Source organism: Neodiprion lecontei, chromosome 3 (genome assembly GCF_021901455.1).
Source record: "Neodiprion lecontei isolate iyNeoLeco1 chromosome 3, iyNeoLeco1.1, whole genome shotgun sequence".
In the NCBI taxonomy this organism is placed as follows: Eukaryota; Metazoa; Arthropoda; class Insecta; order Hymenoptera; family Diprionidae; genus Neodiprion; species Neodiprion lecontei.
This window is the reverse complement of record NC_060262.1, coordinates 26,591,916-26,616,967: the sequence shown is the minus strand read 5'-3', so window position 1 is coordinate 26,616,967 and position 25,052 is coordinate 26,591,916. Positions and strand designations below refer to the sequence as shown.

General features: G+C 43.1%; 1 protein-coding gene across 17 annotated transcripts in view; it reads right to left on the bottom strand.

Moving 5' to 3' along the window:
* Positions 1–912: 912 nt before the first annotated feature.
* LOC107223939 (CUGBP Elav-like family member 4) overlaps positions 913–25,052 on the bottom strand; it is a 530,321-nt gene continuing 506,181 nt past the window's right edge. For 13 of the 17 annotated variants that reach the window (XM_046733417.1, XM_046733411.1, XM_046733416.1 and 10 more), the window contains 8 exons: positions 14,837–14,980; positions 14,375–14,507; positions 12,797–12,952; positions 12,183–12,287; positions 9,330–9,407; positions 4,527–4,685; positions 2,171–2,355; positions 913–1,414 (listed from right to left, as the gene is read on the bottom strand). In XM_046733417.1, the coding sequence (XP_046589373.1) occupies positions 2,228–2,355; positions 4,527–4,685; positions 9,330–9,407; positions 12,183–12,287; positions 12,797–12,952; positions 14,375–14,507; positions 14,837–14,980 (903 nt within the window). In that variant the 3' untranslated portion in view covers positions 913–1,414; positions 2,171–2,227. The remainder of the gene's footprint in view (positions 1,415–2,170; positions 2,356–4,526; positions 4,686–9,329; positions 9,408–12,182; positions 12,288–12,796; positions 12,953–14,374; positions 14,508–14,836; positions 14,981–25,052) is intronic. The other 4 variants (XM_046733414.1, XM_046733415.1, XM_046733413.1 and 1 more) reach the window with 4 other exon arrangements.

Genomic DNA, 25,052 nt, shown 5'->3' with positions numbered 1-25,052 from the left:
TACTAACGATTTGATCTTACCAGTAAACGATCTTGAAGTTCGTAGACGAAGATTCCGCGTTTTGTGGGGTGACCGGGCGCGAACAATATCCATATGTTTGTATTATCATTATTAATAATGTTGTGATGTTCTATTTTTCACCTGTTTTTCCCAAATTTACAAACATCATTGATTTAAATTGATAATAAGCGAAGTTATCCCTTAGAAACACAATAAATAGACCGAAATTATGTACGTTCCACATGTATATGCATTTTAGAACTTGATACACGTTATGTTATATTTATATTTCCATCATCGAGACACCACGACATTGATTTTTCATTGTTCAATACGGTCGAACTTTCCACGAATAAAGACGAAAACTTCCGTTTGCAAGAAAAAACATTGATTTGTTCTTTTCAATCACAGCCTAGTTGGAATTTCTCGGGCTATGCAACCGGTCGGAACAAAATGATAATATATAATATAATTTTCACCCTGCGGTCCGCGGCATCTTCAACCTCCATACTTCAACAAAAATCTCGTGGAATATTGTCTTCCCTGTATCTCGCTCCTTCTCCATTTATCCTTTAATACTTCTTCGTCAACGTTATTCACGCATTGTCAATTGTCTGCCTATTTGCTATACTGTACCGTACTGATTGGCAAAAATGGTCTATACAACTCTGCAGTTTTGTCAATGTACATATCGTACACGTTTGCATTGAATCGAATCAATTCAATATTCAGTTGGGTTCTCACAACGTACCAAAAAAACATTAGCGATCAATTTTCGTCACATCAGTCTATATGTATGTATGTATGTATAGTGTTCGAAAGGACGCGTATCGCGCTGAGGCTGATTCTGTTCTCGAAAAAGTTGCCTGCCATTTGTAACATGAAAAACTGCAGTCGTTCAGGACCGTTCAGTTTGATTTTTAATTCTTATCGTTTTTTTTTTTGTTCTTTTTTTTTGTTTTTTTGTTAATTTTTTTTTCTTTTAAATCCTTGCAACGGTATATAAAATCTACTATACCTTATAATGTCATGTTATGAGAAAAAAAAATTGATCGGCTTATCGTACAATGTAATGACTAGCTGTCACCTGCGCGAAAGCGCAGCACCTGTATATGCTCCTTGCGTCACTTATATCATAATAATTGGTATAATAAGTTATTAGTATGAGAGTATAATTATTTATTAATATGTTAGTGGTATATGTGATATAAATAATCTTCCCATATCCTAATTCCACATTCCTCCTCGACCCTTGTGTCATCCTTGGGTAGGTAATAATTAAGCTTTCTACTAACCTCTAAGAATTAACTAACTAGTATACTAGGTTGTTACGGTGGGGAACATCGTAGCGATGATTCAAACTCATCACATCTGATCGTCGAGCGTCCGTAGGGCTCGCTCTATCGTGCAGCATCTGGAAAAATAAGAAAACTCTATCTCGAATCCGATCCAGTCACACTCCGTTATCGATACCACGTCCGAACGACCAAACATTAATTCTCTAAGCGGTTGGATGGGAAACAAGGTGACCACGTCGACTTATACTATTTATTTTTAAAACCTTCACCTCGAAAGAAAACCCTATCAGTTGATTCGTCAATCCTCTACGAATCTGTAATTGCTTCAATGCATCGTGGCAAATTTATCACCGAGCATTGAGGATCAATTTCACCCAAGCGCAAGTCTCAATGTTTTGAACAGTACACTACATAGCTAATAATACACTACATAGCTAATAATACCTGTATAAACTGTACATGTATGTATTATACCAATTCTGGTGTCTATGCACAGGTGCTCTTGCACCTCTATAGAATATATACCAGAAGTAAAATATTATAAATAAATAAATATCCATAATAAAAAGAAGTAGCTTAGACACAATTTTATTCCTCTTGCTATATTTGGTTACGAAAACTGAATGACTCCGTTACGTATAACGGATCTTGCAAATATTGAAAACAGCACTTTTACTTCTTCTTCACTCTAGTACATTCTGTTACAATTCATGCCTCTACTCCATTCATCCCCTCTGACATGCATTCGAGAGTGATTTCGATATCTTTTACGATTGCAACGCGAGATCATCGGCTCAAAAACTTATTATATATCTTATATTATATATATTATATATTATTATAAATCGGCTTGTAGGGTTGGATTAACTTACCCTGTAGCTTATGACGTAGGGCGCGACCCGGCCAGATTGTCTAGGCTAGGACGTGGGTTAGTACGGCCGGTTGGCATCCTTGGGCCTTTTCAGTTGGACCTTCAGCCGCTTCATCCCAATCTGGAAGCCGTTCATCGACTGGATCGCCGCCTGTGCACTCGCCGGATTGTCGAATGAGACAAAGCCTGCGGAAGGAGCAGAGTCACGTGTTAAATACGTGTACGAGTTCGAAGTTGGGTGTTGGAAAAGATATGGAAGCAATGAATGGGCTCGCAAATTTATCCCTTCAGGGGAATCATATTATGGAAGGACATTGGTCTGCTTTGTTATCCGCGAGCTGATTGCCCTGCGCGGCAATCTTTCGAAACGAGTTCCTTTATCAGGTAAAGTTTCATTATGAAATTTCGACTTTTCTGCAGGGCGATATCGTAATTGAACGTTTCCAATCTAAATGGTCACTTAGGAATAATGACGAATTTCGAGTCAAGAGTAAAAAGTTTTAATGAATGGTATTATCTAAGTTCACCGTGAAAGCGATAATGAAACGATGCTCATCTCTTCTGGGTGAGGCTCGTCGTTCCTGCTTTACGTGAATGCCAATTCCGAACGACCGTTTACGATCCTCAAATCTCTATTCAACTGAATATAACAACCTTTCCGCCAATCTCAGCTCTATCCACTGAAACTCAACTCGAAGCAATCCGTAAATTCGAAGTTCGATACAGATAACCTAATGACAATCGTTATTCGTGAATTGCAAAAGAAAAAAAAAAGTTTTTCGTATTGGTAATTGTCGATACGTAATGATTCACAGTGTATCTTCAAATGATTTGTGTTAAGAGATCACATGCCCGATTATGCCGAGCTTGTAAAATCGGTATCATCTATCTTGAACAGCCAACAACAATGGCTATTCTTGTGAAAAGATATGGGAATTACGCGATACGATATAACCAAATTATAATCACGAATACGCTTCGCATGCAAAGGTAGCGTATATAACATATTATATACGTAATATACATATGGATTAATTCGCGCAGAAGATCTCTACGCAGATTGAACCTTTGTCCTGGTTATCAACATGGTTCGTAGTGCCTAGTTCGGGGCTTCGGCGATAGGCCTTCGGTACGGTACATATATAATATTATATAAAGTATATATACGTCATCGCGAAGCATAAAGGAACCAAGGATCGAAGCTCGCAAAAGTAGCATATTTTTCTTTGAGGGTGAGTTTCCATGCAGTGGCCGTCGGTGCAGCCCTTCGTTCCCTTCTTCTTCTTCTTCTTCTCCGTCGTGCTTCTTTAACCGTTTGGTGATAATAGAACCGAAAAGTATGAGGGGATGAAAGAAGGAGATATTTGAAGTTAGATGGCTCCAGATAGCGCACGAATCGGTGAGCTCATAAAGATAAGATCGGCCGGAAACATCCTTGCAGAGTTGGCGAACCGCCCCCGAATGGACTTTGAACCGTGCGACGCCCCCTCTCCTAGATGCTTGTCGCAGCCCGGATTTCCCTCCCCGCCCGTTTTGAACTTCCCGAAATCTAGTCCGGATATGACGAAAAATATGGATACGCGAGGGTTAATCATCGGTTATTAACGAGGAGGAACAATTAGGCGCGTGTACAACACGCGAATGGAACCATAGCTCTTTAATCTTGAACGAATTGTACAGAAATCCGACAAAAATATAATTGAATTGAATGGCATTCGGAAGGGCGTGGGGTCCATTCGCCCGTTCATCCGCTTGTGCGTTCATCCATCTGTGAATCCGAGTGGACATGATTAATCAAAGGGGTGCGTCGCTCTTTTAATATTTTCCCCACCGTGCGCATGTTCGTGTACAAAAGGGCCGCGATAGCATTGAAGCCAGTTATATTACGAGGGGTGCAGAGTCGGTCCGCTTATATACGCACATCCGCACACAACAGCCGTACAAGGGTGTCGGAAATTCGTCATTTCTTTTTCCCTCTTCCCTCTGATTTTTTTTTTCTCTCTTCTTTTACCCCTGCCCTCCTTTTTTTCACTGTCCTTTTTAATTCTCCCGACGGAGTATAATTACGTTTGGAGTAGGTACACGATCATATCTGAAGAACGGGGGTCGAAGCCCCGGCGGCCGTCCGGACGAAGTACGTGGAAAATGAAAATTAGAAAAGTTCTGAACGTTCGTGCACCTATTGAAATACGCAGAGAGAGAGAGAGGGGGGGGGGGGGAAGAGAGAGTAAGAAGTATAGAATAAAGATATACCTCCAAACGAATTGGGGGATATTTTTTTCGCATCTTCATGTATGCCGGATATTATAATTAATTGAAGAAAAAGGGAATATGAATTCGTCGGAACGAGTACTTACCGAAGCATTTGCTTTGGTTGGTGGCGCGATCGATGAAGACCTTTGATGAAATGACGTTCCCGAACGGCATGAACATCTGCATAAGCTCCGGATCGCCGAACTCTTGGGGCAGGTGGTAGATAAACAGGTTGCAGCCCTCGGGTCCTGAGATAGAGCATCCTACCATATAAATCAGAGCACATCTAAACATCTAAACTTGAAGTATAATACTCAAGTTAGAATGTTAGTTTTGGATGAGTTTGTTCTTTGCGTGATTCGTGATACTTAATAATGTATATATATAATATATATATATAATATATATAATATATATATATATATAAAACTGATCTATGAACTCTACATATTTTATTATCGGGTTAGAAAATATTGCAGCAATAACGCGGAGCAAGAATCAACTAATCAACCGATAATTATTAATCGGTGAAATTTTTTTAGAGCTTATATTCTACCTGACATAAATTGATGATGTGTTTTATTACCAAAGTGGTGATAATTACTTTTGTTCTCAAATCTGTGAAATGATGGATGAAACAATATGTTAACAATGATGCGACGTTGCATGATTTGATGAATGTATGACGATTACAATCATATAATGAATACGGAGGAATTGAATTGAGGTAAAAAATTTGACAACAAACAAAGACAGAAATTATTCGTTATTCAATTGCTGATTCGATTACTTTTTATTCCGGTTAACGTTGAGTATTTATACTTCCAAATACACAAACACACAACACCAGGATTCACAGTACAACAATGGGAGATTTATTGAATGGAAAATGGGCTGGATGAGATGAGTCATAGCACGTTGATTGATTTTTGAGCAATTTTCAAGTTGGCTGACCAACTTTCAATTTGAAACAAAAACAAGAGCGAAAAGGGGAGAAAGAGAAACAAAAAGACCGCAACGCGTTCAATCGACTTTCGGCGAATTTCCCAGCACAGAATTACCACGAGCTTAAACCGGGCATGAAATAAAGTGAAATTTTACGCTGTCGGAAAAATACGATAGGTAGAATTCATCATACATGGTTCGTATAAGAAATTTTAGAGTGTGTGGGGGGGGGGGGGAGGGAGAGGAAAGAGCGGACAACGCGTCATGAACACGTTTTTGAATTCAGTTGTACAATGAAGCGAAGAACAGGACTCAGAATTAATGAAAAGCATGAAGGAAGGATTCAGTTAATTTCACTAAACTTTATACCATGTCCGTAATTTAGCAGCGATTATGAGTCGGAAAGTTGTACTTCGGTCTAGCTCTTCAACTAATAGAGACATTCAAGTATAATGGGATGGGGGCAATGGGAATCTAATTACTAAGCACGCGAGCTGCGCCTTCCGTCGTTATTTTCATATAAAACACTCCGCCCATTCGGAAATCATTTCAAATCTTTTTTCGCTGAAATAACGCTGTGCAGATCGAAAACAGACACATCAGTGCGCGGTGAAGATTTATGTAACTTAGACGTGTCTACGATCTGAAATTTTCTGTAACCTGTTTTCACCACTGACTATGCCAAACTTCTATTTTTGATCTAGAAAGTTTTTTCATCATATTTCTGCTATTTCCTACGTATCAACAAACAACTGCCTGAGAATTTCTCGACCATATGTTGTATAAAGAGGCAAAAATCCGATGTTGCGACCTTTTAGTTTTCTGATCTTTCTATAGTTTAACCCCCATTCTGTTTCTTTTTTTTTCTTCACATATTGATATTTTTTCAATAGTCCGTTTAGCTAAAAAGTAGAGCAGAACCTTGTCCCCTAATAATTTAGCAAACAAAGTTATCACGTGGGAGCCAAATTAGCGGGTGAAGGTACGAAGGGATGGCGATCCTGCAGACCGTGGGGAGGTTGTAAGGGTGTGTAGAGTGGGACTCGAGGGGAGCAAAGCCTGCAGAGTAACGAAAAATGAGTCATAAATTTTCGCCTCCAGCGGCATTACAATTGTTAATTCTAAAATTAGTTTCAGGAATAAAGAAGCGAGATTTGGATCGTTCTCTCGGGAAGGATTATACAATTGCAGCACAACAAAACAGGAGTAAAAAAAGAAACATTTTCAAGCCCCAAAAAAGTAGGGGGAGAATGAAAAAAAGTTTTAAAAAGCTTGTTCAAACCGCCGTTGATATATGAACTAATAGAATCAGCAAACTCGTAACTTTCGTAACTTTTTTCCACTAACAATAAACTGATTCCCTAGCGCGCCAAGTATTGCGATAGTCATATAGGAGTATGAATTTATTCAGAACGAAGTTTCAGTTCACCTGTAACAACGCGTTAATATCAGTATCTCGCTGCTATTTACGCTTTGAGCATTTAATACGCTTTCGAATAAACGTTTCGCGATATTGCGATCGAGCGTGTTCGATCACTTTGTAATTGCCGAAGTATGTCCGTGTTAATTTCAGAGTGGAACCCCGATATCGACGAATTGTGCCTTTGACGCGTATGTACCAGAGTGTAGCCAAAGTGTCTCGCATGAAATGCCGGGAGCTTTCTACTCGGCGTGCTTTCATATGCGAGCGACACATTACAGCCCGATTGGACAAGTGTTATACGGGTATGTAGAGTGAGAAGACGCATTTTTACCCGTAATCGAAGTGCCAAAAAATCCGGTTCGCAGTTTGCGAAGCGATTGCGGATCCGCGGTGTTCAAGTATTGATGGAAAATTTAGTGGTTGCCTAACACCGAAACGTACATCGTTTCAACACCGACACAGCAGATACGACATCAATTGCACGACTTGCAACAAATATACACAGCGGCCGTCGGATGGATTTTTCTACAATATAATATACAATACCCATGTATTATATGTACATACAGAGATGTTCGCTGTCCGCATGGTTGCGCGGTATATAACGCGAAACGGCCATAAACTTGACGAATATAAAGTGGAAATGAACGTAAAGAATTGAACAGTGATGAAGGTAGGTGCAGACACCGATATAGGTACAAAGGAAACACCAAACAACGTCAGACATTGATGTGATACTTTTAAAGCAACAAAGAGTTCGATGTGCACAGCATCATGCAAGATGATACTGCGAAGATTGCGTCGTTTCAGGCTCGTTGCCGCTGATCTCGGACTCGGAAGACAACACTGACTGATAGTGCAATGCCTGCATTAGCGCAGTCGAATAACATTGGACAACATTGCGATAAAGAAACGTCAACCCTGTCGTTTTACTGACCTACATATCCAAGAATCCATTTATTCGCAACATTGCGAAAACGTGACAAAGACAATTAGGTGTATTTGAGATTCTGCTGACAACAGAACACTTCTCAACACCGTGCAGCCGATTGATTTCGCCTGACATATTCGTCATCTTTTCGCTTCTACAGCATGCGCGACTGTCATCGAAGATCGATGGTCAATAACCGAAAGCTAGTTTCAAGAGCATGTTAACCTTGTGGCAAAGTTAGCGAAAAACGACATCAATCCAACTGAATCTCTATAATGCATTGACGGTATTTACCCAACTTGAAAACGATATATTTTACCGTTCCCTGATCGCATCTCGAGCCAAATGCATACTGCAATTGCACGGAAATTGATTAGTATGGAAATACTGCAAATGATTGTGCAGATTCTCTCTCGGTCCGACGTGAAGCAAATTAATGAAACAAACTGTTGTAACAACAGAACCTGGTCCGGGGTGCAGTGTTCGGGGTATGTGGGTGGCTTGGGGTGCTCAGGACAAGCGAATCCGAAGAATGGACCGTGGCAGGAAAACAGAGAGAAACCAATGGCACGCGTGTATGTGTGGGTGGGTGTGATGGTACAAGGGAGAGAAAACGGGAGAGAGAGAGAGAGAGAGAGAGAGAGAGAGAGAGCGAGAGAGAGGGAGGTGGGTTGGGGGGTGAATTTCTGTCGCGGTAAACTTTCTATTATCCGACGATGTAACGCGGGCCGCCGTAGGGCGTAGCAGGAAAGTAATTAAAACTTTCGTTTTATTTGCATTACCTCATTGTAAGGCATCGTATATTCTAATAATGGCGAGTTGTTAATTGCAATTAGGCGCTCGTTCGAGGAGAGCATGAGAGAGGCAGCGGGAGATGAGGTACAGTGAGACAAGAGAGAGTAGACTCGATATATACACTCTGTCATTCTGTTCGTTCGTTTCTTCGTTGGTTGTCTTTTCGATTGGCCTTTGGCAGTTTTAATTAAGCGGTGTTTTGCGAGAACCCCCTTCAATTCATTACCCAATTTTAAATAGCCGAAGGCACGCAGTTTCAGGACTTTCGAACGCTCTCTATATATACCTATCTCTTTTTCGACCTCCGTTCAACCATTCGGAAAAGCGAAACCCGCCCGAGGAATGTACATACATACTTATATATACGTACGTATATACATATGCACGAGTATGTATGTAAAAAGGTATAAAAACAATTCACGAGTGTCTTCGAAGGTCTCCGGTTTGCGTGGACTCTTTAGCACAGCCTTCGTTATAGTGACCAACGAAAGATATAATACAATTTTCGGAAGAGTGAAAAGTTAATCTCGCAGACTTTTGTGGAATAACGATTCGAAGGGGGAAATTCGATGAACAAGATGTTATTCGGAAACAAGAATGTCGAGAAGTTAGCAAAATGTAATTCAAATCGTCAAGGGAATTTTAAATTAATTAGGGGGTAAATTCAGCGTTTCGTAATTATTTGAGGATATTGGGAAAGGATGAAAAAAATCAAGAAATCAAGCGGGTGAAAATTAGGAGTATTTACGACTAAGTATGAGTTTAATAAAAATTTTAAGATTTATTTACGTTCGAAGAACGCTTGCCACTTACCTTCTCTCTGCGTTGGAGGTACCGCGGTCATCGGCTGCGGAATCGCTTGTGGAAACTGTCCATAGACGGCTGGGTAAGCTGCGACAGTAATACAGATAACGAATAACAAATAGTTTTTGCATATGGGTGTATTTTTTCGTTTGATTGTTTTTTTGTTTTTCTTTTTTCTATCCTGTGTCATTTTTCAACCACGAGTAGGTGAACAACGCGCAGATACAAAATTTTTCCACGTTCTGTTTCATCTTTCAATATTTTTCATCGTCGCAGGCTTACGATGCGAGCGTTACTTAAAAAAAAGCTTCGGGTTCGCGAATAAAGACGTTTCGCGAAACCTCCGGTTAATATTGGCACAACGACCAATCTGCGAGTAATTAAACAAGCGCCGATAATCCCATTGATCATGCGGGAAAGGGAGAAAATTCTGTTCTCAGTGACACGTAATATCTATCAACGAATTCTATTACCGCAGTGAATAAAATGTATATTTAACCAAGTTTCAATCGATAGCAACTTGGTGCCATCGCTAATTTCCCCAGAGAATATCAGCTTTTCTTTCAACAGCTCGCGGCCCTAGTGAACAATGAAAATTTTAATTGCTGTTTATAATATCGCCATAAAATTTTTATTAAATTCACGAAATAACGGCGAACCCGGCTGTAAATCAGCCGTGTATATGTTTGATGGGTACGTGAATTGAATGCCGAACCTACAGGTACTGTGTTTCTCTGTGAAACGAAGCTATGGGAGTATCGCTTCCAGCAACATTTCGCGGGCCCTCATATCGCAGTTTAGCCCGATTTATTATTTCAGAGATATAATACGTTTTCAATACCAGTGGCAATTCGAGATTTTAATTACTCGAGCTGGTAGTTATTGAACTCGGGCATAGTTATTAATCTCCCTTTTTGCCCTGCGCAGTGTTCCTGGATTTTGAAAATAACAATATCTCTGTCTAGTATGTAAAACGCAGAAAAGAAAATTTCTCACGGGTGTATTATACGTACAATGTGTATATACTACAGAATATTGCATTCTGGAATTATACAACACTATTAATTATGTGGTGGTAAATATTTAAAATACGGATGATTGATATCTGTTTGCTTTAGGGTTTCGGGTCTGAAAGGTATACATACGCGAGGAGAATTTCACTTCGGAATTAATTATTTCAGTGTAAACATGAATTTAATATATTCCTATTGATGGCGAGCTTCCACGCACTGCGACAGATCGCTATGATGTAAATATATGTGAATGCTAGTTTTATTTGGTACAGAAGTCGATTGGTGAAAATTCATCGTAGGTGCAATTCTTGGTTTTGGTCGTTATCTTGTCGTTTGGAAAAAATAGCTGACGAACGATTATTACACACGCGCAAATATTTCCGCGAACAAATATCACGGGGATACTGTTAAAGCACTGCGAAGCAAAGATTTGAAGATACGACGTAGGTTAACGGGAATAAACTTGTGTTTTCATAATAGCATCCAACACTCAATCACATTACAGCATTACAGAAAAGCTTTACGCCATGTAATAATGTGATAATGTAACAAACACGTAACGTTTATATGTGTACAATATTTATATGGTTCGTGCTATTCTCGTATCATGCATAAACAATTAACGTTGTCTTGTATATCAAGTTGAGTGCAATACAAACGGAATATTCAAAGCGAGGTGACACGAAGCAAACCGTTCGATCGTGGCAAAATGTGAAATCGACAAATTATATTTCTCAATACTCCCACCGAAATCGATACAAGATTGCGTAAGTTTTATTTTCAAAGCGGTTTTGACAAATTTCGAGGAATTATATTTGTTCTCACGTTTAGTATTTAAAAATATAAAAATTACTTAACGTCGATTAGAACCGTGAACCACACGCTGAGCATATCCAAAATTGGATAGAAAAATGTCGCGGAATACCTGATTTATAAAAGACACGATCTTCCTAGCCGTTTGTGGAGTAGCTGCGGCTGACCAAACATTGGTCGAACTACTGTCACTGCGAACCTCAATATCCGAGGCACGACGCAGTGGTGAAAGCATTGTTTGCTCAGCATCAGCCAGCCGTACGGAAGGAAAAGTACAATTTCTGTGTATACTAAATATGGAAACTGGGGATGGCATGAAGTTTAACAAGATAGCGATGCGGGTTTACACCAGACTTGCGCCATTTGCACTGTTCCACGCATGTTTGCAGTATCTTCTTCGCTTCATGCCAGTCACTGAACGTTTTCAGTAAAACTAAGAAGATTTAGAACAAACGCCGAGTTGAAAACGTAACACGATATTCTTTCTTTTCCTAATGATCTTCGAAGATATGCAAATGTGGTTCTGAAATAACAAATACGCGGTCGACGGAAAAGTTTTCTTTATTTTTTCACGCTGATAAAGACCACGATATTCAATTCAGAAACATATAATTCTCGATGTAAATATATGAAATGTTTCGATCTACGATACAGAAACTTATGGATCATTGATATGCGTATTCTTTCAAAAAAATTTAATTTTTTTATTATTTGCTTCAACCGAATCCTCAGATTCCGAGTCATAGACTGCAATCGATACTATTACGATATCTTTGAACCAGCATAGAATTTGCAATTATTAATACATCCTGAGACCTATATGTTCCTGTATAATGCATGAACCTACTGACGCAGTAACGAACGGTACCGTTTGACCTACAACTGCAGAAACTTGGCGAGAAAAAAGAAAAGAAGTGGAATCGACCGAGGCTGAGTGCCGACTCAGCTCGACCCTCAAGCCCCCGAAAAAAGATGAAAGCAAAAATGTAAAAGAAGGCGGAAATGAAAAAGATGAAAGAAGCATATGCGGACTCACCGACTCCGGCGTAGGGCTGCATGGTCGGATATGCGGCAGCGTGCGCCTGCAGCGCCGCGTCCCCGTTGGGCAGTCCCTGGGCTGGAATGGACAAATGAAGGGCATCTACACTTCAGTAAGCTCAGCTCTTATCAGGGGTGGTTCTATGCTAAGGGCCCCGCTGCACCCCTTGGCGCTAGCTCCGTTCACATATCGGTTATTCAGATTATTATCTACCCTCGCTATGATCATACCCCGGAAAACATCCAGAGCTCCAGATCGGAGCGTGTATAACCAAAACTGATCGATCGTCGCGACTACGCACCGCGTTCCTTCGGCAGGGAAAAACAGATTATTATATAGAGGTTACGTGACAAGAACATTTTCAGTGATGGGACGAAATGCGAGTCGTGAGAAAGTCGATCAACTTTTGTTATAAATGGGTAGGTATCAAAGCTTCTTTTCTTTTCACGTTACGTAATTTGCGTCCAAGTTTCAAACTCTTACGCGAGACGCGATTTCACTCCGCAAGCCGGGTATAAAAGGCATCCCTCTTTATTTGTGCATAAAAATTTCAGCCGCGGTTGGTCAAGAGGCGCGCAGGGGCGGTGAGATGCGCCGGAGTTGATACTCACGTCCCGCGTATGTCTGGGGTATCCCGTTGGTGTAGACTCCTGGGTCCGAGCCAGCGGGTTGGCCGTTCGGCGTCTGCGCTGCCATGTTGAAGTTCGGCATCGTGGGTGAAGGTAGCGAAGGTATCGCCCCGTTAACCGGTTGCCCCGCACCTGCACCTGCGACAAATTTCCGTCAGGTATGTTCAACTTGGCCGCAATCGGACGATCTGGCGAGAAGTGGATCGCAGGGGAATGATCTTGACCTTTGGAATGATTTTCGCAAGCAGGGTAGCAGGTGTAAGGTTTCTTCACCGCCAGATTGGTCAAAATAGATCATCTTCACTCCATCGGTTGATTTGATCAATTGCAACGGTAGAACACGAGGAGGTTTCCAATGTACGATGAATTTCAGAAAGTAAAACGTGGCGGTTTTGTCAGAGAACGGGAAAGGAAAAAAGCGTCGAGACAGTCGGACGCTTAAGAGTTAAGTTTCCGAGGGTGTATATCTGGGTTATCCGAAGACTCTCAGGAGTCGATAATAAAGTTAAACTTGTGAGAGTTTAAAATGGTGCTTGAGTGCTTGAAGTCACAGGGAATACCAGCGGCATTCCATCGAGGCATGAAACCACGGTATATAGCTAGTAATCTAAGAGTGGAGTAAAATATTATTTCCCTATCAAACGGCATTACCTTCCAGTCGATGAACCACCCCGTTCGCGATTTATAGGTATAGCTGTAGTCGAAAGCACGGCAGGCGAACCAGTTCTATCATTTATTTTACTTGTATCGGTCTCTCGCGAATGTCCTTCGAACGTAAACTTTGCGACTTTGATAATATAATATCGTTTACGAGCGAAGTTGGGTGGCTGTCCTCTTTTCGTTTCTCGTTTTGCCCCGGTGAAAATCGTCACGCCGTTATTACCGCTAAATCCGATTACTTCGAGGGGTTATTTATAATAAATAAACGCGAAAAGCGTGCAATAACAAACGTTATGCAAATTCGAAACCCGTTTCAATTTAAGCCTCTTCCTCATTATTTACCCTGCGGACGGATGCGAACCGATTTGCAACATCCGCGAGAGCGTAATCGTTCGATCATGTAAGCTCCCCTGCCTTCATAAACAAATTAACGAGCAATTGTCTGTAACGTCGATATAGCTCTATAGAAAATATGGCCGCTAACAATCAACGTTATATTGCGCCGCTACGTCGAGGGTTTAATTAAATTGCGATTACTATGTGCCAACATTAGCCATCCTTTTCGTCCCAACCGGAAAGCTGCATATAAACGTTATTACATCACCGAAATCGCTACTGAAAAGGTCAGCCATTCGTCCCTCATTGCGGACTATTCGCGGTGCTTTACCGGCAGCGTATTACCCAACCAGTCGCGACGTAACAATTTCATTAATTCAGGCTACGATTTCTGTTCAACGTTCGTTCGGAGCTGCTCGTTTCTCGTTAAAAGACACATAATTAATTAAACCTCGGCGCGCTGCAGCGCAGCGATTATGAACCTTGCCGCACGCCCTTTATTTTCCTTGAATCTTTCTCTTCGTCCCCAATAGGTATATATACATATTTATGGGAAGAAATTACCTGAAGTTGGCGGTACTACGGAGTTGGGCATGCCGTTCAGTGTGTGAGGCAGTTGACCAGCAGCGAGGGCGGCCATTGCCGGGTTGATATAAGTACCCTGTGCGGTGGCTGCTGCCATAAGAACTGCCTGCTGCTGTAAGAATCCAAAAACACTACGTTACTTGTCATTTTTACAGGATATCTTGACGAAATCCGCACTTGGGATCATCTTATTCACATTCTATTCGCCGATTTTTGATCAGCCAAGCTCCTGAATCTTTGAAAAAAATATTTGAAGATCTTTAAAATTCAACACAAAATCGTTAACAAGCCTTGATTTTCGAATTTTCGCCCATTTGGGATAAATGCGGTTAGATGAGAACAAAATGATGCCCGAAGTCAGCTGTGCAATGTCGTGAAGATGATGTACGAACGTGATCGGGAGGAGAATGAAATGTGCTTGGAGACGTGAAGCAAACTCACCTGAGCATACGCGCCATAGGCGCCAAACTGGTTGAAGACGAACGGGTTGAGGAGGCTCATGTTTCCAGCCATTTGCTGCATGCGTCTCAATTGTCTCTCTTTCTCTGTGTCGGCGTACTTTACCACTAAGCTGGATGACGCACCCTGCAACACGTCTCGTTAATATCTTCGTATACACGGACCACGGGATTAGCGAGGGCAGGTTTATGGGGCTGGGAAGAGGCCGGGCGGCGCGACGAGGTGCGGGGGTGGGGTTAAATAATCAGGCAGCTACACCGCTGTAGAAGTGCCCGCAGGTGGTACGTATATACGCGCGGTAGACGCGACGTTGGGCCATAGACGAGAGGTTATATGGTTTAATATAGTACACGAGACTCCGCACAGTCGAAGATCATAATGGAATATGGAGGCCAAGACGCGACGCGTTACATCCGACCTGTCTAAGGTAAACTACCTTGTCGCTTAACATTTACCTCGTACCTTCGAGCGCAGGGGCTATGCGGTCCTAGACAACCCCCGTAAATTTTGTGGTACCTACGTCTATGCTGACATCGGACGGTAAATAATTATATGTAAAGAGGACAACCGTTTACACCGTGTGAGGACGACGCAGCAAGCTAGGTTTTTATTTGGTCCACGTGAAACGTGTTCTCATTCAAAGATTGGAAATATATCTCGAACACTATCACGGATGCGATATTTGGGACTGAAATTACACGTGCAATTCGTTATACCACTTGTAATTACTGACGAAGACCAGGATACAAGGACTCTGTCATTCCGGTAACATATCATTTTTCAATTGCCGTTTGCGATTTCGGATGGAGTAGGTATTGAGCGCAGTGAGCGATATACTTGTTTGTTGTTTCATCACTCAACTCTGTTCGAAGAAGGTACAATATCATCCGCAATACGTGGAGAAAACTGATTCCGTACTTATACCGATCGACATAAGGGAGTGAATATTTACTTAGGAGAGTATTTTTGCACCCTTTTATATCTGTGGAGTACAGCGTGCAGGGTGGGATCGGGAAACGTGGGGTTAAAGGAGGCTGACGTGAGTATAAAAATCCGGTCGTAAGACGGTTTATGCCCAGAATTTCAAGTGATATAAAGTGGACGTGACGATGCCTGGTGAATGAGAAAGAGAGGAAGGGAGAGAGAAAGACAGCGTTAGTTTTACGCGAATCACGTGACTGCTCTGGTGTCCTGGAGACAGGACGAGAACCATCTTCTCTGATATAGTAATGCTATAGCCGTTATGAACTCAGGCACGCCCGGCATTTGCATTGATGATACGAATATAATATATCGCTAACGTTTCGCGCGTCCCGCACAAGCCAGTCTCCAGTCACGCATTTCTCTTACAGCACAACAGAACCCACGCTACTGACCACCTGTTGCCTGCTTTTCCATTTATATTTTAGTCCTTCTGGGACATGCTCTCGCACTCTCGCGGTAAATTGATAATTCTCAGACGATCTCTATCAGCATCTACTCACCAAACAAGTTACGAACGTGTTTTCAGATCTTATGGGACGATGAAACAGTTTTGCGCCACGTGTAATCTTTGCGGTACCTTACAGGTACTGCAAATTTAGTAAATTGGTGTCACCGAGAAGAGAAGAAAGATACTTTCGAAAGTTCACTTATGTCGGCGGTCTAGTTTATACAATTTCTTCGTCGATTCAACTTCGAATGAGAAATTCGCAAAGTCTTGTGATTATTTTAGTTTGAATGGTGTATTGACTTGCTTAAAATGGATTCTTCGTGGTAAAGTAACTTGTAACCATGTTCCTACGGACAGTAGATTGATCATCAACTGTGGTAATTCAATCCTCCAAACGCACTCCCTTTCCATTTACCATTCATGTGGATACATATGTGAATTAAAAAATTGCATTAAGAAAATGACGAATGCGTTACCAAATTTTCCGTTAAATATGCAATAAATTTTTTTGCTCCGTGTATAGATAAAGGGAAAGAATTGTTGTGTATGGGTAGAAATTGAACAACGTAAAACTTTGCCGCAGAAATGAATTCTGATATGAGATATTACTGATAAAAAATTTGTCCGGTCTTGACGTAAGACCAGTAATGGACGACTTGTAAACCGGGTACAATAATTAGTTTAGAATATGTTTTCCCGCGTAAGTAGTTAGTGGCTCTCTTTATAATGATCAAATCATAATACACGCCGCGGGTACTGACGTGTACGGTACTACGTTATTATACCATTTCAGCTGAATGGCGCACGCCGAAGGTTTGAAATACGCGGGGCTGATATTTGCCGAGAACCGCCCTTCCGGGCTGTGATGGACTGTTGGAAACGACGGCATGAATAACTTACTAACGCGCTTCGTATTTTCCGACAACCTATCATTATTTTATTACTACTTTACGCTTGAAAGGAGCTATTAAACCGGCGATCAAATGAATATATACTGAATAGTTCACGTGTCGGAGCTCTGTTCGCTTCGGTTATTCGAACGGTGCAGGCAGGCAATGTTGCATAAGTAATTTAGTTTCTCGTATAGAAATGCGAAGAGAAAACTGATAGCGGTGGTGTCTGTAACATGAATCTACGTTTCGGTAGAAAGAAATGAAAGCAAAAATAAAAAATTAACAAAAAATACAGCAACGAGTGTGGCGCAAAATTTTTCGACGATTTACACCGTCAACCATCCGTGGTTGAAGAAATACTTTCTCAAGATGAAGCCGTGACATTCGGGAAGTAATTCGGCGACTCACTCAGATCTACGACGAGTGGACTCGACCGCACATCTTTCTCCGGACCGCAAAATACGTCTTAGGCATGACAGACTCGTAAAACCGAGGAAGATGAGTGCTGTCTTTTCCTCCTTTGCCTGAGGAGAAGATAAATTTGACGATTGCCCGGAAATCGTGTTGGAAGGCACGACATAAAATTATTGCGGAAGTTACCATCGAGACCACCTTATCTGGGTGAAAGCTGATGTTCCCGCAACTGAGATTGCCTCACGACTACGCACCCGTCCACGCATCTACACGTGATTTTCATAATTCCTGTCGCTCGATGTACGACGATTTCCGTTTAATGCAGGATTCCGTCTTCCTCGCTGTGCCCTTCAGCCGCAGAATCCCGATTGTTAGAATCGATGGTTCTACCGCATCCCTATAAGTGATGAAGGAGTGTCAGGCGGACGGGTAACATAATATCCTAGCTGATATTGCCTTCCTTCTTAACCCCCCGCGGTGCTGCAAGAGGAGAACCGGAGATGAAGAGACTCGAGCTTTCAGCATGGACGCCGGTCTTGCGGAGGTGTTTGATTAAAACTCATCGTTATAGTTTCGATCGGGAAATAGGTATATTATACATTATGCATACGTGAAAAAGTCTTCGTGGACCATCGTTCCCGGTACGCAGCATCGAAGGCTGTTAGTCGATTGCTTCTTGCCGTTTGTGTAGCGGAGAGGAGGAACCGAACAGAGTCGTGCAAGCGAAATTTATTGAAGGATAAGCCACCTGAGGCTTGTGCTAATAAAACACCCCCCACTCAGTGGCCGGCTTCATAATTAATAGAACAATAATCACAGCCTCGCTTTGTGCCCCATGCACCCTAATTCCACACGCGGACCAATGGTACTGATAAGGACGAAAAGATCTCACCGATATTCACGGGGTGTACCTTTGCACCGTGGTCGTAAAAATGAACCTGAGATAACGTTTTGTCCGCGAAAGTTTAACGCCAACGAAAGTGCGTCCATATATAGTAGTGAATGCGACAGTTATCTGCTCATGGTGAAATTCGTCATGCGTGAGGATTTTTATGCCGAGTTGGTCTCTATATCCGTGCACAATAGGAGCGGCGGAGATATGCAGGCCTGTCCAATTACATATTATACAATACAACCTTACACGCATGCGTGGCGGGTTAGTATTGGTAGGCCTGTTGGCGGGGGTTATATCAGCGTCAGTGAAGCTGGAAGCCTCGTTATTGGGGGATTACAGTTCATTAGTCTCGATCCGGTGCTCCAAACGACGAGCAAAATGGGCCGGTGGGCCAAGATTATGGGTCCAAGAAAAGATGGGCGGTGGGTCGCTGAGGCTGCAGCCTATTCGCTCGGTCCTTCTTTCAATTTGCGCATGGCTGCTCAACTCGGCTCAACGGCGATACGGCTCGCAGCACCATTTTGTTTGAAATGAAAAAAGGCGAAGCGGTCCCGTTCCAACGTATGCTCTCCCTCTCTCTCTCTCTCTCTCTCTCTCTCTCTTCTCCTTCTCTCTCTCATTCTGCAGGACCGTCAGCACGAGCGTCCCCACGTTGACACAGCTCGATACTTCGCTTGTTTGTGGGGCGCGTTACCTGCCAGGCATCTGGGTATATGCGCTCTCCCGTGTCTCTCTTTATTTCACCCTCATGGCACCCTCCATCCACCGGTTACACCTTTTCAGGGTGCTTCGCATTTCACTTCACACATCCCAAAATTCAGGCTGGATAGTCATTTTCGGAATCAGGTACAATACGGGTCATTCCCATGACAACTGACCTGGTCGTTGATCCGCGAAATTTTGACTTTTGGAGCCTGTGTGTTTTGCCACAGTTTCGCGATCAATACACAATTGATTCGTCAACTGTTTGAAAATTTATACTCAAATTTACGTGAGTGTTTTTTTGAAATTTTTGAATTAATGAACATTCGTTAAATTGAGATAAAACCCAAAAAATTAGTGAACATTTTTTCGCGATCAAAAACTAGAAACACATCACGCATCTATAGGAGGAAGAAAGAAAAAAACAGGCTGGGACAATAAGAAATTTCAAGGGTCGGTGAGCACGTAATATTGCATAGAAAAACTGAAATGTCGTAAAGTACCTGCATTCGTGCACTATTTGACCCAACCACTCATGGTGATTGCTTCAGGCACCGATTAGCGTTTCCCGAATACTCATTTTTACGACAAGAATATCCTAGGTTTGGGGGAAAAGCGGCACTAGTAATGACTTGTTTAAAGTGTAAAAGTTTGTTACCGGCGGGTGTGCGTCGTCTCGGTGTTGGTGTATACAACTGCTGCCACCCAAAGCTCGCCGCGTTCTTCGTTGAGCGGAGGAAGTGGATGGAAGGAAATTGTCCTTCCATCAGCAGAGGCTTGGAAACTGCCTCTAACGTTTAATTAAAGACATTCCCTGAGTAATTCTCTGGCAAGTTGTAATTGCGTTGTCTTGCTTCTACAACTGTTACCCGGCTGCAGTCCCTATTACACGACCGACCCGATTCCCATGCCACGTGAATCACTTCGAATAACGCACGATTAAAAATAACCAGCATGGCATAGCGGGCTTGGTACCACAGTTATGACGTTCGTCAGTCGAACTTTTCAAGTGGTAACAGGGAAATTCTTTCATTTAGCAATGAACATCCAATCACTGGACAAGGTCCATTTTCGCCGGTGGATAATTCTCGTATAAGTAATTCGCACCAGTGATTTGTAATTAACAACTAATTTCGTCAGTTCCACGAGCCAGGAACAGACGTGTACCGAGCTGGGTGGCAATCGACGTGACACTGGGACTTGCGGGCGTTGTTGTATATCTATTGAAATTACGGTCAACCGATAAATCGGCGAGTGTGATGATGGTGCGGCTAACGGCACAGCCTCCAATCAGCACGTATAATTGCTTCGTTTTCACGTTCTCTGTACTCACTCGATGCACGGGCTCAATCTATACCGTGGTTTCGTACCGTTAATAGTTTCTAGGTACTAGGTGCTAGTTTCCATGCGATCTAAGCCTCGCCTTTGAACGCGGCTTGTTGAAATCTGCAGTCCGCAATCGGGATATATTGGCCATTTACCGAGAAAAAGACGTATCGACAAGAAATGCTGACACAACCCAGGCGATTTCCTCGAAGTTTCGTGACACTTGACGAAGTTACATTTTATTAAGTGTGAAACATACGTTATCATTTGAATCATCAGAGCTGAGCTAATTGTATACGTAGGGCGAGTTGTTCTGTCTTTGAGAGTCAAACGTGTGAAGTAATTACTGTCCGCAAGAGTTTTTTGTTGAATTATGAAGTTGGTATTCAAGTCGTAAAAGCTTAACAGACCACAAGCTTTTTTCCTCGACTCTTATAACATGGGACAGAGACAAACGGTAGGGTATTAGGAAAATTCGAGTATAGAAACGGTGCTGACATTGCTCCCAACAGGTAATACTTAACTCCTTCCATTTTTTAACTGTCTTCGTGTTTTGCATCGGCGCGGTGCGATATTGCATAAAGCGGCTTGCGGCTTGCGGTGCCGACCGCTATTCTTTGTAGCTTTACGAGGCGCCGTTAGCGGCGGATGGTTCGTTTGCCAGGCGGTTCTCCGTTCCCCTGCAAAACCGGCGCGCATTTAACTCCTCTATATGTCCGGGTCTATACACTACGCCCCCTGGTAATGGAACGCAGACCGTACCGTGCATCCTCATTTTACGACCCCAACTTTCCATGAAGATAAGTCTCCACGTGCATGCCAGCGGAGTAATCGTATGCGTGTTTCGCCAGCAGTCAACCCGCGATCGAGTGCGAAATACCCGCTCGATAAAATATCCTCCCATTTAAGATCCCCGGCGTGGAACAATAAAGTCGCTCCATTTTACTCCCCGAAGGACGAGGAAAACGTCGCTTCGCCCGTTTCCTTTCACCTGACACTCGCCTTTGTGTCATGCGACCTTCCGGCTCAGCCGGGATCAAGATGGCAGCCATCCCCTCCGACGTGACGAAGACGAAGAGGGAACGAAGGTGTTAACAAACGATGGTATCTCCGAGTGCGCGACTCGAGAGGGGAAATTATGCCGGTTATCCGTGATTCGGGATGCACGCGAATGCCCGGAAACCTTTGGGGGCAACTCGGGGCGGGACAACAGTTCGGGTATCGCGTCACCCGAATGCGTGACCCATCTCACCGGATAACTAGACGCGTCAAACGAATAGATATTCGACGAGTTGCGAGGAGAGTCGGCGGGTGACCATCGAGGCATCGAATCCTTTTTCCCGAGATTGGTCAAGCACGATGAGAAACCATCCAGCTGCCCCTCATCCTCACCCACGACGTCTCGTATCTCTAAAAGGAGTTGAATCGGGAGACTGCGGATCTCCCGACTTGTACCTACGGTTATTTTATTTTTATCATCATTATTATTTTTGCCCCCGAGACAAAGAGACGGACAGCGTAATTCTACTCGAGATATTGTTCCAAGGAAGGAAGACGGGTTGTTGAAGACACGACGGACGTTCTCTACAGCTTCGAGCTAGAGGTAAAAGGATCGCTTTCGTTAATTTTTCTACAGAATTTCATCCGGCGAATGGGACTCTTTATTCCGCTTCCTTATCCCCGGTACCTAAGTAGAGAGCCTATTGATTGCCGCTCGTTTGCAGCGCGAGGCGGTCGGTCTTTCGAGGATGAATTTCACCGTGCTCTTTACACCGGCATCCTGCGTAACGACGATAAAGCAATAGCGTTTAGAGAGGGGGGGGGGGGGGGGGGAGCAAGGAGCTTTACAGTTTTCAAGTGTTTGGAATATTTTCGCGAAATTTTAATCGTGTTTTTGTGAGTCTCGAGTGCCTTCCGGTATTCGCTCTTGGGGAAACGGCCACTCGACCGAGGCCTCTTCTTCTTATTCGCGAAGCCACCGCCATCGAACCGAGTCTCGAGTCACGGGATCACGGGAGTCGAGCTTTCGAGGACCCTCGAGATGTACTCGGAAGATCGCGGCCCTCATATCTGAGGGCACGAAACACAATGCGCGCATCCCTTCCTCTAACAGGCTTTAATCGCGACAAGGGCCTCGCTGCCTCGTCCCCTCGTATCCTCCACCCTCAGACTTTCCCTGAATCCCAAGCCATGCTCCCCGCGCTACGACGAGCTTTGCGTATAACGTTTTACCGGAGTTACGCTTGCGTTTACGGCGCTGCTGCAATGGTGTGCTTACTCAAATTATACACACACGTGATACGTACCTCGCGCTTACGAAATTTATTCCTTCGGTGTACCTGCGCTGAAATGAGTTTTACGACGAAAGGTTACGCGCTCATCTTCTTCGGGCTGTCCAGCTTTTCTCTTTCGCCCAAGTGATGGATGAAAAATTTTCTCTCTCTCTCAAAATTATCACTGACATAAAACTGAATGGAACAAGGCTGCGGTCAAGCCGCTGTATTTCAAATAGACAATTTTTAATTCTACTTTGGTCATGCGCTGCTAATAGAGTGATAATAAACGCTGGCGTAATTAATTCAGCCCTGAATTTTTAGGTCGATATTGAACAATTTGAAACAGTAGATTCGAAAAAGTTTACCAAATATTGCATAAATTGATTTCATTATATCTCCGAATCAATTCCTCGCTCTCAGGTCTGCCATTTTGGATTTTACTCGCCAGGTTCCACAAAGCACCATTCGTTATGCCAATATCGTTGAAAGAACAGAATGTGAAATAATAAAAACTGGGAGACGATATTCGACACCGAAGAATTTCTGCTCAACCGTGCCCGCTGCATCACATAAACGAAGAGGAGACGCAATTACTTCGTTACTGTATTCATAAATAATAAATCCGCAAGACTCAGCTGGAGCAAGAAGTTGCGGAGGTTTGGCTGCTGCATTTCGGATCGTCGTAACTGTTCAATATTTCGGGAAAATGACGCTGCCCGGATCGACTAGCTGTCAAGAGAGGAATCACGTCTTAACCCTTTCCTTCTCCTCGGGGGGAATTTTCCCTTCGTCGGATTCAGATTTGCATAATTCCATGAAACAATTAACTGATCTACATATTATTGCAAAGGACTAGTCGCGCCGCGTCCCCTCCACAGGCTGGCTAGGTAGCCGACCATTTTGGCTGAACGCTGTTTGTGGGTTTTGAGTGGCTACACGTAATATTAGGTTACGGTTTCCCGCTTTCGTCGCTCCTATGCATGGTTGGACAATGGACCGCTCTCTCTCTATCTCTTTCTTGCTCTCTCTCTCACCCTTCTCTCACCATTCACCGAGCTTTCCACACAGGACGGGTTCATCCTGGGTGTTGGAACTTCAAACTGCCCGGAGAATTTCTATTTAAGTTTATCGAAGACTTCATTTTAATTGTTTAAGTTTTGGAAGATTTGCAGCTTAACCCCGTTCAAAGACAGCTATCCTGCATTATCTTTCTATATCTGTTGAAAGTCATGGACTTAGAATCAGTTCAATTGCCAATTCAGAAGATAAGATTAAATTTCTGAGGTACGTTATTCGACTCGGTCATCAATCCATCCAAAAACCACTACGATGCAATGTATCATTGGCAATTATTCTACCAAATTGGGGTACCTATCTTGCCCCAAAGTAGGTACGTATTGTTATAAGCAATGGGAATTATAATTCGGGGACATTTGTTATCGCGAAGTGACATGTAACAAAGGGCACGTGAATCGCCCAGGTCTCCGAGTTCCAGGAGTGAAAAATAAAAACCCTGACGTAGAATCGGGGCACGCAATGCGGTTAAGCAGCGTGGAATGTTCCCGGAGGAACCAAAGCCTAGCTGGTTTCCCCCCTTCAGTAACGTTGACAATTCAATTATAACTACAAATTCTCAGTCTAACCCGGTCTAATCCAGGCTGGGAAAGTTCTGAGAATTCAGGCAGGAGTTTGGTCGTCGGATACAGGCGAAGACCACCCTTCGCCCCCGCAAAGTGTTATGCAGATTTGTGTTTGGCCAGTCATTACTGGGGTGTTTGCCAGGCGCGGTGAGGCGCGGTACAGTCACTGCTTATACAACTTGAGCCGAGAAACCCTGTCCAACCTGACCCTTGTTCTGTCACCGAGGACAGGGTGGGTGCTGGGTGCAGGGTGCAGGTTGTAGGGATGGTTCGCCACCGGTAACCATAACCGCTTCATTGGCCGACCTCGCTTAATAGAACCACTCGACTCGCGTCGTGTTCGCCGCCTCTATTCATTCTGTGTGGGTATAGAACGCGGTGTCCGCGATACAACGTTCCAGGGAAAATTTACTCCGGGGTGTTCATCCCTTGTATTTTAGTATTTATCCAGGAAGTTTGCGATCTTCGAGGGGAAAACGAACGGTGCGTTGTGATTGGTACAATCTCTAAAGAAGATCTCGTTATTGTTCTCTGTGCTGTGCGGATTCCCGGAGAAGCGTTAGATGTTTGATAGCGAATCAACCCTTCCTGGATTATCTATTATCGCGGCCCAATAACAC